The 20278-nt window shown below is 30.9% G+C and overlaps 1 protein-coding gene across 1 annotated transcript; it reads right to left on the bottom strand.

The window, feature by feature from the left end:
• Positions 1-1087: 1087 nt before the first annotated feature.
• LOC145804556 (receptor-like protein 33) lies at positions 1088-19491 on the bottom strand. Its single transcript, XM_082898904.1, has 3 exons — positions 18869-19491; positions 6599-7390; positions 1088-1295 (listed from the first exon to the last, which is right to left on the bottom strand). The coding sequence occupies exons 1-2, from the start codon at positions 19434-19436 to the stop codon at positions 6636-6638; spliced, it is 1323 nt and encodes a 440-aa protein (XP_082755030.1). The 5' UTR covers positions 19437-19491; the 3' UTR covers positions 1088-1295; positions 6599-6635.
• Positions 19492-20278: the final 787 nt, after the last annotated feature.

The following is a 20278-nucleotide window of genomic DNA, read 5'->3' as shown; positions in this document are numbered from 1 at the left end:
ATATGTCATGTGAGTATGGAAATTTGGAAATGAATGAAGAATTATTGAATATTACATTTTATCTTGAGAAAATGTTGAGAATTGTAGAATGTTATAATGAACCTTTATAATTGCATCTCATTTCATTCATTTTATATAGCTTTGAATATTATTTATTATGGCTATGCCTTGGGAATCGATTTAATATTTTGAGAAAACAATTGAAAATCTTGAAATGTTTTGGAGTAAATACGTTTGGTAAGTCCAGTAGGGGGTGTAGATGATAGTGCTAAATTGTCCTGAGTGTTTAGGGTGAAAGGCTGAAAACATACGTGGAGAAGCTACCACGTGCCTTTTGGTTAGGAGCTGGTAAAGTGGGGGATTGGTAGTGCTTGTTATGCTTACCTGCAAACACCAACATAGAGATTACCTGAGTCATATTTACTACCTCGTATTTAAAGTTTGTAATTTATTGAGATAATGAAGTGTCTTTAAAAGATCATTGCATATGAATTTCAAAAGAATATGACTTGTGATTTTGAAGCATGACATGGCATTGCTTTCATGTACATACGATTGCTTTGTGAAGATATCTTTGTTTGGTTTTATGCTCACCCCCAGTGGATTTGTGCAGAAAAAGATGTGGTGATCTCGCCTAACTAAGGATGTGGGAAGTCTTTGGAGAGCACGAGGCTCTTCTTAGTTCTTTTGACAAGCCAAGGGCTTTACTTGTGTGAGTTTGATAACTATCTTCTATGTAACCAAGCCTAAGTCTTGGAACTTGTAACCCATGAGGATTTCTTTTGTTGTCATTTTCTTCATTTCTAACTATCTCACATGTTATGGATCCAAACTTTAAGAGGATTGAATATGTATTGCATGTGGACCTTTTGTAAATCTCTCACATGAATAGAATACAAGTATAGAGATTTTGTCACGCCCCGATATAATTGACACAAAACCCAATGCGTAACAGTAAATCAATTGATTTATAAACTAATATCTTACATTTATATCATCTATGATCATTACAAAAGGTGGCATATGAGATATACATTCATAAATCCTAGATTTTGAATCTATAGCATATGACATCGATACAGGAATAGAAGGGAAATTAAAATCAAATAGAGCAATGTCCTAATGGCTTACAACATTCCAAGACAATGCTTGGTTACAACAAAATAAGTTTCAACTCAAATCAAATAAAGCCTAAGGCTTGAATATATAATTACATCAAGACGAAACCAAAAAGAGAAGCCTTAAGCTCCGAGTTCTTCCAAGCTAAGTCCTTGGCGGAGGCATATCATCAGTATCTGAAAGTTGTTTCCCATATAGAGTGAGCCAAAGTTCAATAGAGATACTCTAACACAGTATACGAATCGTAGCAAAATTATAAGGTGAATGCACAATGCATGTCATTTTCCAAACGTTTCCTATTTTTCATCTCAAAACTATGCAATGCCAGATTATATATCAATTCATGAAAAATAATCCTTTTATACAGAAAACAATTACATTTACAATGTTCAATGTATAATGATGCTCAATACACAATGGATGAGAAATTAGTTTCAATTCAAGCTAATCCTCATGCAATGTCTACAGCAATCAAGACCATCCTCCACCGATAGCCCAAAACATATATTTCTAAACAATTGATAAATTCCAATCAAAAGATACATTTTCATTAATTTCAATGGGAGTGATAATACATATCCAACTTCATCATCATCATTAACATAATCATTATTCAAATTTCACAATATCCAACATCACTTTCCATTTCCATTTTAACAATTTCAAATATCCAAAAATTATGGCAAAAACCCCATTTTCTTTCCAAAATCAAATTTGAGGAAAGACTTTCTACCTTTTCAATCACAACTCATCCACAACCATATTCCTACAACCATTTTCAAGAATCAATTTGGAAAACTCCTCTTTTTGATTTCAAACCAAATCCTAGGTTTTACCAAAATTTTCCAAACACATAACCCTTTTAAAAAGACAAATAACCAAGCTAAAAATCATAAAAAGAGTCAAAGAAATCTCTACCTCAAAGAAGAAGACACAAATAACAACGGGTAGAACTCGATGGAGTCAAAAACACCAACTTCTCTGATTAGAACGAAGCCCTCGACGTGTTCTATCTTTTACTCCAAAGGACTAGGGTGAGGAAATGCACGGATTGAGAGTATTTAGTGGAAAAGTTCAAGAACTAGAGAGAGAGAGAGAGAGAGAGAGAGAGTAGATCTAGGGTTTGAAATGTTTTAGAGAGAGAAAGAGATGGAAAAGTGACTAAAAGAGGCTGTCTCTCGAACTAATACATGCACAGATCGCTCGAGCGGCCAAAACATTACTTGAGCGACCAAAACCACCGTTCGAGCGCACAATAGCCCCCTCATAGTAGTTCAAACATGTAAAAGTTCGCTCGAGTGCAAGAAGCGTCTCTCGAGTACAGATATCAAACTCTCAATAGTTTTACAGACTGTAAAAGAATGCTCGAGCTCAAGAAGTATCGCTCGAGCGAATAGACAAAAATTTGGGCAACAATACTTTGAAAAACTAACTTTCCAACTTGTTTCAAATACAACCAAAACTCCCAAAAGCCAAACTCCACAAACAACAAGGAGGAAAACAACAAGAAGATGGAAATAAGCTGAACCATAGTTAAATACACAGCTTCGTGGGTCCAAAAGCAATACAGGTGTTGGGTTGAAACCAGAATCGTTATAGATATGATCACTTGAGTTGAGTTTTTATGTTTAAATGAATTAATTAGACCAATCTTTATGTCAATTATTTTGGGGGCGTTACACTAAATGATTTTAAAATTTTATATGTTGCTCAATACACAATTCACCATGTCAAAAACATCCCTATCTTTTAAAACTATAAATTTTTTAGAATAAATAATTGAAAAATGAGAAGTCAAAATGAAATTGATGTAAAGTGTAGGGGTATATAATGTAATTTACATGAAATAATATGAAAACAATGAGTTTAATTTTGGAAGAATTTCATTTAAGTGTAATTTTAAAAAGATATTTACATATGAATGATAAATTTTGCAACATTAAAAAGTAATTTTATAAATTTGATCAAATATCTGAAATTATTTTTAAAATTTACCACTTAATTCTTATTTTCCCTTTAATTTTCATAATGTTTTTTTGAAATTTTTTAAAAGTAAAAAACTAGAAATGAAAACATCAAAGAAGAAAATAACAACAAACAAATTTTTTTTTTTTAATAAAACAAAACAAGAAACAAACTCTAGATTATGGTTTTATTTTTGTCGGTCAATTTTTTTTTTTTTTTTTTGGAAAAATAACAAATTAGTCTTACTTTTCTTTAAAAAAATTATTCAACCTTTATCAATTTTTTATTAGAAGAATTCAGTCGTATTTTGCATAAAACACTTCCACAAAGTCTTATTTATCATATATTCCTCTTATACTCACAATATTTAAGAGAGTCAATATTTAGAAAAATATTCCTCTTGCTGATCCTGTTAGATTTTTTTTCTTTTCAATTTTTCCATAATGAGGTGATTGCTAAAGCCAAATATTGTTATAGAATAATACCAAACTCTATGCAATTTCAGCTGATTTTTTTTTTCATGTAATTATTAATTTTTGATGTATTAGGTATTGATCTAGAATTGACATGTTCATTATTTTATTTGTTAATTTTTTTTTTATTTTTTCATCCGCTTTTTATTTTATTTTTTTTGTGAATTTTAGTAATATTTTAGTCATTTTAAATTTTTTTATATCAATTTAATTTAGATACACGTAAAAAATACAAAATTTCTGATTTTTTTTTTCAAGAAAAATTCACTATATACTAAAAAAATAAAAAAGAATACAAAAATTCAGTATATTTTTGTATTTTTTTTTTGTATATTTTGAAAATTTTATGATTTTTTTACAAATATTTTACATTTCAAGTACATCTATTAGGTGCATCTAAAAATAAAAAATAAATTTGACTAAAATATTAAACAAATTCACTAAAAAAAACAGAATTAAAAACTCAAAAAATTATTTTTAAAAATTCAGAACCAAATAGAGTGAATAATCTTAATTATAATTTTTGAGACCCTATTTATGATTTTTACTAAAGTTGACCATTAAATTATAAGTACAAATGTAATTAATATCCATGGAAAAAGGTAAAAGTGAGAAAAATTATAGTATTACTGTTTCAAAATAATTTATTTAAAATATGAATGAATTATCTTAATACAAATTTAATAGGTCTTAATGATTTTTCTGTAAGAAAACTTAGATTTGTTAGTTATTTTTCTATTTTTCTTTTATCAGGAGAGATCATATGGGCTTTCTCAAGTATTGGCTTTGGGTAATAAGATTGGGTGCAATGCTGGGCCTCGAAGAGAACTCTTAAGATGGGCTTCGTATGGGTTCCTCTAACATACACACCACTATTTGGGGTGTGTATTAAGTATAATTTATCATAATTGTGATGGTAGTGTAACAAATGCCCGAACTAAAAAAATGATCAAATAATTGTGATGGTAGTGTAATAAGAAATTTTTTTGTTCATAACTAAAATAATAATCATAATAGATCATAACTGATATCACAATAAGTTATGATCAATACTAAAATGAGTCATCACCAAATATCATTTCAAACATAACTAAACACCTCTTCAAACATAACTAAACTAACAATAATAGGCCATAACAAAATCATAATCAACACCATAATGACTATAACTAAGAACGACAAAATTTGTAACTAATAATTGATTATGAGTTATAACTCATAAATATACATGTCATTCAATCATTGGTTTATTGCATTTCAAATGTAATTAATAATTGATTATTTGATTCATATGCAATAATTATCATATCTCTACAATTTGAAAAGTAAATTTACTTTTGAGTTGTTATTAATTATTTTTTTGAAGATAACGATTAATATGTTAGTAGTTAGATTATAATATAGGTCACCATCTTTTCATAGATTCGAATCTAAAATCTTACTCAACTTAGCACCTAAGTATCATCTTCATAAACACTTAAGAAACTGTCCAGGCTTCAATAATTATTAATTTCAAAACACATTTATATTTAATAATTTATTATCAATGTGGTAATGTTTGTGTACACATGGATATATCACATCATGGTATTTTTGAATTCTTTATACTAAAAAATAACTCATGTTTATTTTTATTTTTATAGAAATAAGCTCTTATTATGAAAAATATTATGCATAACATGGACAATTTATTCAATTTTTTGTTTTTTTAAAATACAAAAATACGTGTCATTTGCAATGAAAATTTTTATGTATAGTACAAATTCTTTTTATGTAATGTTATTTCTACTAGGTCTCATTTAGGAAGTTAGCTATTTTAGTTGGTTTTTTGACTTTTTTCCTATTTTAGCGTGGCTAAAAAAGTTGTGTTTAAAAAAATAGTAGACTTTTTTTGTAGTTGATTTGATAGCTGTGAGAGAAAAAGTGAAATGATTATAAGTTGAATTTAGCATTTTGTCTTATTAGTTATTTTATCCTATTTTGTTTTTATTGGCTATTTTAGCCCAAATAATCCTTCCCAAACAGGCCTTAAGGATTATCATGACATTATTGAATCCTTGTGCAATTCCATCTAAAATTTTGAGGCTAATATTTATAAATAAAAAAAAATTACAGATAATGTATTTTTTGTCAACTATTTTAGAAGTAATCAAGTAAAACACATATGACATAGATTTAATTTTGTAAATTGGGGAAATAGAATTGAGTTAAATTAAATATTTCATCTATATTTTATTTTATTTATTTTTTCATCAAGTAGAGATTATTTTCATGTTGTAAATAAAACTTTTAACTTTTTCATACACTCGATACTTTTAATTAATGATATAACAAACCGGTTGAATGTGTTAGTGTTGAGTTAATTTTGACACAAACTCGAAATAACATGACACAATTATGACCTAACATTACACGACGCCCACCTTAGTTACAACTTATTTAGCTGGCAATAAATATTAAAAAAAAAATCCATCCATATTTGGTAAATGCTAAAAAATCACATTTTTTGAAATTTTATTTTTAGTGAATCTTTAAAAAAAATTATTTTCAAGTGCTTCCAATCTAGAAAGATTTAAATTTTTGAAAAAAAAAAACATGTATATAAATAAATAAATAAAAAGTAAAATCAACAAAGAAAAAATGAACACCTATTTGTGAAAATTTAACTTGACTTGAAAACATGTATATAAATTTGTATTGAAAACATGTTGTTCATAATTTCTAATGTCAGCATGAATTATTTTACCATTTTGTTTTCTTCTCCTTGACTTGGATCTAAATTTGTTATTTTAGGCGATTAGAATTACAAAGTTGTGAATTCAATTTCTCCAAAAGAGTTTTTTTTTATTTTTTATTTTTTTTATTTTCATGGAATCTATTATCTTTCTACTTACATACATGCATGTAACTAACTACATATTCTAGCAGTCAATCATGAGTGTCAAATTTGAAACATAGAAGTAGGAAATGAAAAGGGATATCATGGTTCACCATCAAATTAAAAACAAACAGCTTTAATGAAAAGGAAAACATGGTAGTACCTTTACTTCAAACAAGCTCCACTTAGTTCTGAACATGTCATCTTGCTCCATGTTGGTACCTAACCTCATTTGATCTGTTCTTCTGATGAGGCATTTTCACTCTAAAAATTCTTGCAAGCCATTCTTCTTTCCTTCGAATGATGCAACTTCCTATCACCAAACCAAATACTACTCCACATCCATATCCCATCAACACTGCTTCCCAACCAAAGCCATCAAATTTGAACTTAAAATTGTGACTAAATGAGGATGGTAAAGTTGGTGAGTCTGCTATCTGGACATTCCCACGATTCTTTGACAATGGAAACCCGCACAAGCCTAGATTTCCCTCATATGAAGTGTTTGAAAATGTTTCAAACTGCTGGCCTCGTGGTATAATCCCAGTTAGATTATTTTGCGAGACATCAAAAACTTCAAGGAATGTCAAGCTTGTTAGTTGTTGAGGTATCTCACCAGAGAGCTTGTTTTGGGATAGATCCAAGGACTCAAGCTCAGTTAGATTCGACAAGGACAATGGAATCGGACCTGTGAAATCATTTCTTGAAAAATTTAGGACACGGAGGGCTTTGAGTCTTCCAATAGATATGGGAATCTTTCCATCGAACTTGTTGTGCGAGAAATCAACAGCTTTGAAGATGGTGATGATTCTTACGAGTGTCATTTCCAGTCCTTTATTCATTATGGTTACCGAATAATAACCATAACCAACGCGCATATAATTTAAGGAGGATTTGTCTTCATAATCCATCATCATTGAATGCATGCTCTCAAAGTATTCTGATGGCAAAGTGCCTGTAAATTCATTGTGAGACATGTCAATGATATGTAAATTGGTGAAGGCTAATCTCTTCCTTGGTTGCTCTATGGGACCATGGAATTTATTATATCTTAAGAGAACAACCTTCAATTGGGGCAGGTTCTCCAACCAAAATGGAAAAGCATCTTCTATGAAATTATGACCCAGATTCAAAATTTCTAGGTTTGTGCAATTTGCCAATGATCTTGGAAGCACCCCTTGCAATCCATTGTCGCTAATGTCAAGTACTCGTAACATGCTTGCGTATCCAAATGTTTGAGGGATGGTACCATGGAAATTGTTTCTTTGCAAACTTAACAAGGTTAAATTTTCACTGAAGTTCCCCAAACAGGTAGGAATTAATCCGGCAAATTGGTTATTGGACAGATTGAGATATCGAAGAGAATGAAGATTGCAGAGTGGATTGAGTTCTTCATTTAGGTGGTTGTTCGAAAGGTCTAGCACCTCCAACAATTCCGTTCGGGTTTTCAGAAATTCAGGAATTTTACATATGTTGCAAGACGACAATCGTAATGTCCTAATGTTTCGGAAAGAGGAGGGAGTGGAGTTGGTGGAGGTCAATGATAGACCACTGTTTGAAAGATCCAAATAATTCAAATATTCAATCTTTGCAAACGTGTCCAGCTCAACAGTGTCGCTTAAATTATTTGACGAAAGATCAAGACTGAAAAGGTTCACAAGATGAAACAAGGAAGGAGGTATTGTCCCATTGATTGAGTTACTGCCTAAATTTAGATGCCATAGATTTGGAAGGCCAGTTATTGATGATGGAATGGGACCTGTTAGTTGATTGTTTGAGAAATCTATAGATTGAAGTTGCGAGAAGTTGGAAAAAAGTTGAGGAATTGGGCCTTCAAAATTGTTGTATGAAAGATCAGGGCCATTTCCCAATATAAGCCATTTTTGTATCGTATTTCCAAAACTAGGCCAACTTCTGACGGAATTCCAAAACTAAGTTAAAACGCTATTACTATTCGCGCTTTCACTGTTAGGAGCGGAAAAGTAGGTGAACAGTAAAATCGCTATTACAAATAGCGACTTTGATTAATAAGTCGCTATTACAAATAGCGCTTCTAGGGTTATTTTTTTCCCAATAAAAAACGCTGTTCTTAACAGCGCTTTTCACACAAATTTTTGTTGCAAAAAAACGCTATTATCAATAGCGATTTTAACAAAAACAAATTCCCCAAAAAACGCTGTTTATAGTAGCGATTTTAACATAATTTTTTTTGCAGAAAAAACGCTATTCATAATAGCGATTTCAGTTAAAATTTTGTTCCAAAAAACGCTATTCCTAATAGCGATTTTAACAGAAATTTTTTTTTTACCATAAACTTTGTTGGAATAAAACGCTATTTTCAAGATAAAACAAAAGGAAAAAACATAAAGCAATTATCATGTTAAAATATGTTTTTTTTTTCTTTTTTTTGTTTAGAATGTGTAATTCATAAATTTTACATAATATGAAAAAAAACCTCTTCTCATATATTAATTTTACATACTATTTTTCATATATATAATTTCAAAATCATATTCATGTAGATTATTGAATTTTTTTTGGGAAAATTTTACATAGCGATTTAGCTATTATAAAAAATGTAATTAAAGCTCATTTAGCTATTATCAATAGTATATTAATTTTACATAGCGATTTTTCATTATTTCATAGCGAATTGTTTCAAGTTAAATGAGCTTTAATTACATTTTTTTAATTACATTTTTTTGGGAAAATTTTTTTTGTTAAAATCGCTATTGTTTTACAAAATGTAATTAAAAAAAAATTTTCGTCTTCACTAAAGTTGTTTTCATGTAAAATATTTTTTTGCTTATTGTTTTGTGTAATTAATTATTTTTTTTTCGCTTTACTAAAGTCGTTTTCATGTAAATTTTTTTTTTCTTTTGTCTTTATTTTGGGTTGGAATGTGTTATTTTGAAAATTATTTTGGCTTTACGAAAGCCGTTTTCATTTAAACATAAATATATATTTATTCTTTTGTTTTGGGTTAGAAGGTGAGAATGTAATTCAGAAAATCAGTTTAGTAAACCAGTTTAGTAAAACCGTTTTGTACCCGTTTTCATTTAAATTTATTTTGTTATGGGTTAGAATGTGATATGCATGCTGTACAGTTCGAAGCACACCCACACATTGTGCAACTCGACGAGCAACGACGAAGGGTGAGACGCGAAGACCACCGCGGAGTAGGCCAAGAAGACAAAGGCCACAGCGAGAGCTCCTAAAATAAATTTTCTCAACATTTTTGTAATAATACTTAATACATAATATACGAAGTCAGTACTTTACAAAATACTCTTACGGGTATGAAAACAACATAACTGAAGTTGCAAATGTAATAGTTTTCAGTTACGTAGGTAGTACAGACATAATTCTCCCACAAAAATACATTATGGACACCATGAACTGAACACACATTACATACATCCTGGACACTCTTAACTGAACACACAATACATAAACATAACAGTTAGATAGAGAAACACCTAATTCATGACCTAATATTGCATATTAGTAGCCGTAACATTTGACAGACACAATACATATACATAAACATAAACTTAAACATAAACATAACATAACATAACAGTTATACTTACTCTAACACAGACATTACATATTAATGGAAGTTGTTATATTGCCGAAGTGTAGACATTAACACCTAATTCGCGCTTAAATCGGCAGGTGGCTCAGAATCTGAACAATCCGAAAGCTCAGCGTCAGAGACAAGTTCAGGATCCTCCATGATAGCCTTGATAGCCGCAACATTTGGTTCTGTTTTGTTCTTCTGGGCATCCTTCTTAAGTATGAGTAGCTGCATATCGCGGGCCAATCTACGACCCATTTGAGAAATCTCACGTTCTAGTGTTTGACATAGTCGATCAACATTATCAGGATCTTCCTTTTGGATCTCAACAGAACGTGCTTTTGGCACCTTCAGTCCTCTTTCCCGACATAATCTTTCGTTTTGCACTCGCTCTATAAATAGTGCGGGCCACTTAAGAAGTCTAGCCTTTGCATAACCATATCCTGTTTGATTTTCTGATGGATCCTCCACCAAACCACATGGATCTCGATAGTACTTGGGCATGACGAAATGTCGCTTCCCAAACCTATCATGATAAGCACAAGAGGCATCCAAGAAAGGAAATGGTGTTTCATCTTCAGCATCGCCACTTCCCCTTCCCCCTCCTCGTCGTGAACTTTCACCCCTTTGCAAGTTCCTACCACCTCTGCGACCCCCACTCCCTCCTATGAACCATGTAGCCATGCTAATTTTTTAAAACAAATGAATAATAATTTCGTAGGGCGAAATGAGTTGTAAGGTTGTGTCTTCACCTTGAGTTGTAAGGTTGTGTCTTCACCTTTACTCGTTTATATAGTTGATTATGAACGGATAAATGAGAATCCCACATATATGCATGCTGACTGTAAGGTAAATCAGTAGATTCACTGTTGCCATGTGACTTTCTAAATTGAGAATCCCACATATATCAATACGAGATGAGTTATCACTGTAACAAAAAAGTCGAGCAAAAAATGGAGAAAACCAAAGCATGTGGACCAAGTCACATCACTTCACAATCCATCTGCATATACGAACAAAATAAGGGCATGGTGACTGTAAGGTAATTCAGTGAATTCACTGTTGCCATGTGACTTTCTAAGTTGAGAATCCCACATATATCAATAATAGATGAGTTGTCACTGTAATAAAAAAAATCGAGCAACAAATCGAGGAAACCAAAGCCTGTGCACCAATTCACATGACAAAGACCATCCATCTGCATATAAGGACAAAATAAAGGCATGCTGTTGTTAACAGATGACAAAGAATCTCACATATATCAATAACAGATGCGTTGTAATAAAAAAAATCGAGCAAAAAATCGAGAAAACCAAAGACTCTGCACCAAGTCACATGACTTCACAATCCATCTGCATATACAGACAAAATAAAGGCAGGCTGACAATAAGGTAAATCAATGAATTCACTGTTGCCATGTGACTTTCTGAGTTGAGAATCCCACATATGTAAATAAGAGATGAGTTGTGACTGTAATAAACAAATCAATAAAACCGAAGACTGTGCACCAGGTCACATGACTTCACAATCTATCTGCATATACTGACAAGTCTCTCCACGATTTGACTACTCAATGTGTGAAAAAATGAAGGTCATGAAGCTTACGACCCGCTATTTGTATTTCATTGAAAAGTATGACTATTTGAATTGTTCTTGTCATTTGGGAAGCTATTCACCGACCTACCTGTTATGTTTTATGTGTTGTTGAAGGCGGTAGTTCGATTCACCGAGTTTAGTTTTTTGTCAACCCCTCATTCATTACCGGAGTCATAATTTTTACTGGACTTTCAATAATTGTAAGGTGACTCTTTCTTCTTTCCTGATGGAGATTGAAATTCGTTGTGATTTCATCCCTATTTCAGCAGCCCCAGTTAAGGGAACCTTTTCTCCGAGTTGCCTGATCTATTTTATGTGTTTTAAGTATTCACATAATTGAACATACATTAATCCATTAATTAATCCAGAACATTCATGAACAAATTGCAATTCAATAAAGAAAGTCATGAACTCATAAATGTGTACTTATAAATGTAGGTATTTCATAAACTTCAGGTGCATAACAAAAATACTTGAAATACATCCGTACGTTACACCAACAACAACGTTGTCTTACACTCCAGGAACGAACATATGAAAGATAACGGTGTTTGATTTCTTATTCATCATCTGACATGTAGTAGTCAGAGAGATATTTTTCATTGTTGAAGACATTATTTCGCTCAACCATTGTCAAATCTCTGTTGCTTGCTTCTGCCATTTCAGTGGCTAGCTGAAGCATGAAATGTCGACATCTCCGCATCAACATCCTGTTGTTCTCCTTCTTAATTCTGCTAACTGCTTTTTCATAGTCACTCACATTTCGTCTAGCCATGGTCAATGAACGACGATGAGGTACCGGTGCCCCAAAGTTACGTAGATCATTATACAATCCTTCTTGCTCCGTTACCCTGAACGCCCATTCTGCTCGGATACCAGCATAATAATCCTTCGGACTTGAGTACTTTTCGCTCTTGTAGTCATACATAAATGGAGGTAGCAGCCACACTTTCGGATTTCTTTGCTGGCGTGAACTTCCTGCACCTCTTGAAGACATTGTTAATAAAATTAAAAATAATAATAATAATAGTAATTGTATATCTATTACTATTGTTATGCCTTCAACAAACATCATACTGGGGTATTTATAGACATGATAGTGGTGCTAGGGCACTATGGAATAAGTGATACACGTGATATTATTTGATGTTGTTCATTTCATGTAATTTTGATTACCCGTGACTTTGTGTACCTGTGATGTAGTCACGGATGTGGTTGTAAGATAAAATAATAATTCTGAATGTACACTTCCAAACAATTTGGTGGTTCGAAATTTCCACCGATACTTAAAACGGTGTTCAACGCCTCATCGTCATTTATCGGTAATATTTTGTATTTGCTGGTTGCTTGCCACTGGCGATAAGGATATCTACATTTGAAGATCAATCGGACTGTTTCCCCGTAACTTGCGACCTTGGACATAAACATCTCCTCCAAATTGCCAAGTGTGGTGCCAAGTTGCACCATATATATCCCTTTCGGCTCAGCATCATATGACACACCTTCATCGGGATCCCGAATTATGTTTCCCCCCCAGTAAAAGATAATTGGAACAGTTGCCATATACTTGCTTCAATGAAACAATAAATATTAAAATATCAACAATATACATATATTGAATTGTACTTGTAAAATAAACATTAAAATTTGCAGAAGCCACAAATAAAAGCAACCCTCTAATTTTTTATCAATTTATATTTTCCAGGGTTGAAGGAACTGTAGAGGTGAAACATTAATTCAATTTCTATTTTGTCAACTATATATTTGTGTCTCAACTTGATTATTACTTTTTATTCAATAATCTTGTTCACTTATTTTTATTCGTATAACAGAACAGCTGAGATTTCATCTATACGTGGAGTTACATATTGTGTCTCATTTACTTCGTATGTGAAGACTCTTATCTTTTCAACGTGAATGTTCTTTGTTGTCATTGCTCTATTGTCTTCATCTAAAAAACACATAACAAGAAGTATACATGTTGTCTTAATTCTTTCGAATTAGTGGCGAAAAATAAAATAGGTTGACAGATATTTAGTAGAGGGTGACGCGATTGATTTGGACAATATAAAATACAGGGTGCAAACATTGAGAGAGATTTTTTTAACCTGGTGATGTAATTGTTCAGATTTATGGAAAATATAAGTTAATTTGATTTGCTCCAACTTGTGCCATTACGGACCTTAATGACAAAGTTATTTCCTATGTGAACTAGTAACCCTCGTCCATTTTGTAGAGGGCATAGAGGCTTTCTTATAAAATTAAAACAACAAACTGATTTTGGATCATTTTGGATTGTTCTGAAAAGTAAGAAAAAAATTAAATTTATTTACTCCTTTTTTTTCTTACACATACAAAAACAACAAAATTATTACAGAGATAATTTATAATGGCCAAAAATTAGAGATAATTAAATTGAAGTTGGTGGTTAAATGTATGGACTACATTTTGGACAGTTATCCATGTGAATCTATCGGGCCATCCGTACCAATTATTTGGTATTACAAAATACATGCTTACCCATCAACGTGCCAATTTTTTTTTTTCCCTTCTTACGTACGAAATTGCTACGGACTATTAATTAAAATAATTTATTACTCTTTTCATGCATATATGTCTGCACACCTCTATGGACAGAATAATTATGATATTTGCTTCTGCCAACCCCTAATTTTGTAAATCTATTTAAGTGGCCTTCGGTAATCTTAGGATTACTGGCCGGTCATACCTATAGTAGCGAGTTTGGGTCGTGATAGAGTGGTATCAGAGCACGAGTTGATTATTTGAAGTGTTTCCATGTTGGATCATTTTGGATCGTTCTGAAAAGTAAGAAAACTTGATTTTGGATCATTTTGGATCGTTCTGAAAAGTAAGAAAAAAATTATATTTATTTACTCCTTTTTTTTCTTACACATACAAAAACAAAAAAATAATTACAGATAATTCAATTGAAGTTGGTGGTTAAATGTATGGACTACATTTTGGATAGTTATCCATGTGAATCTATCGGGCCATCCGTACCAATTATTTGGTATTACAAAACACATGCTTACCCATCAAAGTGCCAATTTTTTTTTTTTTTCCCTTCTTACGTACGAAATTGCTATGGACTATTAATTAAAATAATTTATTACTCTTTTCATGCATATATTGTAACTACTCTAAAATAGCAGCCAAAGTAGATTTTCATTTTCAATGGTAGTGGACAATCACAAAGTGAAAAAGACGATAAGTCAGTTCGTTCAATACCCATTTCAAAAACTTTCTCAAATTTTCTTCAGTTTTATCATAAAATTTTAATTTGTACTAGAATACTATTATATGTATTACAAATTCAGCTCATTAAATGTTTTAATCATATTTTGGCTGCTTGACCCCAAATATGACCCCAAATATAGTGAAATAAACCAAACGAAATTAAACCAATTTTTTTTTTTTTAAATCAAATACAGTCAAATTTAAATATTTTCAGAAACCAATAAAAATATTTCTTTTCAATAAAATAGAGTCAAAATTAAATATTTTGATAAACCAATAAAAATATTTCTTTTTAATAAAATAGAGTCAAAATTAAATATTTTGAGAAACCAATAAAAATATTTCTTTTTAATAAAATATAGTCAAAATTAAATATATGAATTTCGGATTTTTTAATCGCAATTCTTAATTAAAAAAAATTACTTTTAAAACCTTAATTTCCTTTTAATTCCTCTTCACAAGAAAAAAAAAACAATTTCCAATTCAACAAATGTACGTTGGTTTATTCAATATTCAAAATATAGACATTTTCATTCACAAACAAAATTTAAAAATTCTAATTCCTGATTTGAAATTTAAAAATATAAACATTCAAAATATTCAAATTTATTCAATATTCAAAATATTTTTCTTTTGGGTCCAATGCCAGTGGTGCAATACATAGTAATTCATGGGTGGACATTGGAGATTCTTCTTTCTACTAATAAACCCACTTCGCAAAAGTATGAAACAAAGAACTAGCTTGTTGGTCAAGAGTCTTTTTATAGCTATTTTAGCCCAAACATGACATGCCAAACGAAACCTAAGATTCACAAAAATTAAATTTAGAAGGCATAACACTATTTACATACATCCTAAAATTATATATATTACAGCTAAATTAGCTAATTGCCCAATAGAAATCCAGTCTATGATTTTGCATAATGATGAGTAGCTCTTTCACTTGTTCATGAATTCCCTTCATTTGACTTGATTATGATTGTGTTTGAATCATAACTTTGAACACAGATTAAAAATAAAATAAAATAAGAAAAAAAAAAGAAAAGAAAATAAAATAAAATAAAAGAAAATAGAAGAACAAATTAGATTTTATTTTACTCACATTTTTCTTTCTCTTAATTCAAACTCAGTTTTAAGAGATTGATTGACTTGACAAATGAGACACTTTCTTAATCAAAGTTGTATTAGATTTATCATTGCAGAATTGATTGTAAAAAGAGAAAAAAATACTCTCTTTTTTTCTTTTTTTTCGGCTGAAGGTTAGATTTGATTTCAAGTTTTTGGTACACCTATTAAAAGACTTGTGAATTAAGTTAATGTGGTCATTTAATGTTGTACCCGAGCCTTGGATTTACCAAGAGAAATAAATAAATTCACCTCATTTTCTTTTTGTCAAGATAAAGAAACATAATCTTAGGGTGTTGTCATTTACTGCATTCCAACAAAAAAATCAAGATTGAGATCTGAGTCGATTTCTTGATATGAGTTGATTTTTTGACAAAAAGGGTTTGTTTGGATATGAGTCGATTTTTTTACTATTTAATTTGGGGCTAAAAAATGTCGTTAGTGATATGTTTTTTTCACTTTTATGAGAGAAAAAATAAAATATTTATGATTTAGATATAACATTTTGTCTTATATGAATAAAATAACTTATTTTATCTTATATGACTATTTCTTTGACTTGAAACCTTGAAATTTGTTTATGTTCATTTTATTTTTTATTTTATTTTTGGGTAGCCCTATTAATATTTTGGTTTTGTTGTAACGGTCCATGAAATTTTGGGATGATCAAATTATATTAAATCTAGCATTTAGTGAATCTTATCACGTTTTCAAGAGATGAGGATATGTAAAATATTTTGATCCTCCATGTAATTCTCTCTCCCTTAAATTAATCAGAGTATACATATGTGACAAAACTTTCCTATTTTTTTTTTTAAAATTTTAATTTAATTTGTTTTTTGGGGTAGGTCATCCATATGTGATCCTAACACATTCAAAACCCAATAAACAAAACCCCTAAATAGTCCCAAAGAAACATGGATCCTTTGTCTCTTGGGTATCACAATGCAGGTCTCGAGTCTTGACCTCTACAATTTCTCCCAAATTAATGACATTTACATGCTTTGATTTCTATTTTAACTATCTTCATTTGTATAGGAGAATGTAAAACATAAATAGAAATAAATATGATGAAACTTAGATATTTTTGTACATAGACAAAAATGTTCTCACATTTGAAATAATGAAATTAACTAATTTATAAAAAAAACATAACAAAATAAAATGATAGTATCCTCTTGAATAAAAAAACAAAAAACATTAATATTTCATTATAAATAAAATATAAATTTATAAATCATTTAAATAATATTACTTTCTTTATTTGGAAGCTCATTTAACTTGAAACAATTCTTTGAAATAGATTATTGAATTTCACTTACAATTAGATTTTAATCTATTAATTTTATAATATTAGAACCAAAAGAAAATAAAATCCATTCATGCTATAATATTACAAAAAAAATAAAGCATTTCAATTTATTCCAAAAAATAAAAAACCAAATAAATAAAAATACTTTATTTACAAATTATATAATGACAGTATATGTTTCAAATTAAAAATACTTTATTTTGATAAACCAATAAAAATTTCAGAAAAATTCAAAAACTAACCATGATTCCAAAAAATTCAATTTCATTTCAAAACCCTAACATTGACAGAAAAACCCTAACCCGTATGCCAAAAAATTCCAAACCCTAATTTCATAACCACAATGATAAAAACCCTAACACATTTAATAATTCACAAGTAAAACCCTAACATTGACAAAAAAATACAACACAAAACAAACACAAAAAGTAAATACATAAAATTAGGGTTAATGTCATACCACGGAGAGAGACAGACAGCAGAGACAGAGAGCGAGAGCGAGCTGAGATGGAGCGAGAGCAGAGAGAGAGAGAGCGAGCGAGAGCAGAGAGAGGGAGAGCGAGCGAGAGCAGAGAGCAGAGAGAGCCAAAAACCTAAGTCGTATGCAAATGAGGGGGGGGTGAGGGGGGGGGGTTTGTTCGTATATATGAGGAGTTTGAAAACGCTGATACAAAAAGCGATTTCATTTAAATGAAATCGCTATTACAAATAGCGTTTTTTGGCAAAAAAAATTTGTACTGAAATCGCTATTAGAGATAGCGTTTTTTCCGGGGAAAATTTTTTCTTAAAATCGCTATTACGAATAGCGTTTTTATTTTAAAAAAAGCGCTGTTAGGAAAAGCGTTTTTAACAAACCCTAGAAGCGCTATTTGTAATAGCGACTTATTAATCAAAGTCGCTATTTGTAAACGCGATTTTACTGTTCACCTACTTTTACGCTCCTAACAGTGAAAGCGCGAATAGTAATAGCGTTTTAACCTAGTTTTGGAATTCCATCAGAAGTTGGCCTAGTTTTGGAAATACGATACAAAAATGGCTTATATTGGGAAATGGCCCTGAAAGATCAAGCCAAATTAATCGTGTGAGGTTTGTAAGGGATCTCGGAATCGTACCAGAGAAATTACAGTCACTGAGGTATAGGTACTCCAAGTTTTTAAGATGGCCGATTGAAGATGGGAATTGACCATTGATCAAGTTATTCCCTCCAAGATCTAACATTCTTAGTTTCTTGAGGTTTCCAAGCCATGTTGGAATGGTACCAAAGAAATTGCAGTCATTGAGGAATAGCTCCTCCAAGTTTTTAAGATGGCCGATTGAAGATGGGAATTGACCATTGTTGAAGTTATTCCCTCCAAGAGCTAACATTCTTAGTTTCTTGAGGTTTCCAAGCGATGTCGGAATGGTACCGAAGAGATTGCAGTCATCGAGGTATAGCTCCTCCAAGTACTCAAGATGGCCGATGGAATTAGGTAGCTCTCCGGTGAAATCTATTTCAGAGAGATCCAACGACCTAAGGTGCCTAAGGTGCCAGAGAGTTCCATTAATAAAGCTTGGAAGTTTACCTGTGAGTTCTCTGTTGCCGCCTAACCGCAGCTCCTGCAATTTCTGTAAGTGGAAAATGCTATTGGAGAAGTTATTCCCTTGCCAGACTTCTTCTTCCGATGGTTGTATTGGGCCAGAAAGATAGGACAAAGAGAGGTGAAGATGGGTCAAATTTGTGAAACGGCCAAATGAAGGTAAAATTTGAGAGTGATTGAAGTTGTTTTCAGAAAGGTCGAGGTGTTGAAGGTGAACAAGATTGAAGAGGCTGCTGTTTGGATGGAGGGTACCATATAGGCAGTTACAATTGAGGTCGAGGCCAATGACATGAGAAGTGGTGTTATCACATGTGACCCCATCCCATGCACAACAATCTGTACCCTCTTTCCAACTATGTTCCCAAGTGTGTGGAGCAGGAATTCTGTAGCAATCGCAAGCAGAGCAATTGAAGGAAAAGGATTGCTTAAATTGGAGCAAAGCAGTGCTCTCGTGATTATGGCAAAGATGTGCAGAAGAAGAAGAGAAGCAGAAAATTAGGGAATACAGGAGGATACATATTGTGAGTTGATAATTGGATAGTAAGAAACCCATTCTTACACCAGTATTGGGTGGGGTGGTAGAGAGGGAATTGGATATGATGCTTCTTCTATATGCACTCTCCTATTTATAACTTAATAAATAATTCAATTATCAAAAAATATAAACTGAAAATTGTTATTGTGTAGTCTCACATATTACCATTGTATCAGTTTAATGGATTCCATCACTTGGTCAATTTTATTACTAATATAAAGATAAAATATAAGATGATAAATTACTTTTAGTAAATAAATGTAATGCAGCTTGTTTGGTTTGTGAATTCTGAATTCACTTTTTAAAAAATTAAAATTTTTTGTTTTCCATGTTTTTTTGTTTTCATTGAAATATTTTTATATTTTAAATAATTTTTTAAATTTTTAGATATACCTAACATAAATACACTTAAAAAATATAATGTTGGTGAAAAAAATCTTTAAAAAATTCACTAACTACCGAAAATACAAAAATAAATAAATAAATATATATATATATATAAATTCAGTACATTTTTCGTATTCTTGTGTATTTGTAAATTTTTTGAAATATTTTTTTACAAATATTTTACTTTTTTAGATGCACCTTACATCTAGGTAAGGTGCATCTAAAAAAGTAAAAAAAAAAATGTTTAAAATTTTAAAAATATTCACTAAAAATAAAAATACGAAAAATAAAAAATTCAATTTTAAAAAAATTAAATTTAAAAAATTGAAACTAAATACAGTGATTTGTTTTTAGCATAGTATTATTGAAGTAATGAGTCCCAACACTTGTTCATTTTTATCACTAACAATATAATGTTAACATTTGAGGTGATATATAATTTTTAGTAAATAAATGTAATCAACATTGTATTA

Source organism: Camellia sinensis, chromosome 12 (assembly GCF_055761805.1).
Source record: "Camellia sinensis isolate YWXY chromosome 12, ASM5576180v1, whole genome shotgun sequence".
In the NCBI taxonomy this organism is placed as follows: Eukaryota; Viridiplantae; Streptophyta; class Magnoliopsida; order Ericales; family Theaceae; genus Camellia; species Camellia sinensis.
The sequence above is the reverse complement of the archived record's forward strand: the minus strand, read 5'-3'. Positions and strand labels throughout refer to the sequence as shown.

Excerpts from the sequence above, each read along its gene's own strand:
- LOC145804556 (XM_082898904.1), bottom strand. The coding sequence starts at position 19,436 with ATGGGTTTCTTACTATCCAATTATCAACTCACAATATGTATCCTCCTG. Across the intron at positions 7,391-18,868 it reads CGGCAACAGAGAACTCACAG|GCACTTTGCCATCAGAATAC; the intron begins GTAAACTTCCAA and ends ATGAATTTACAG.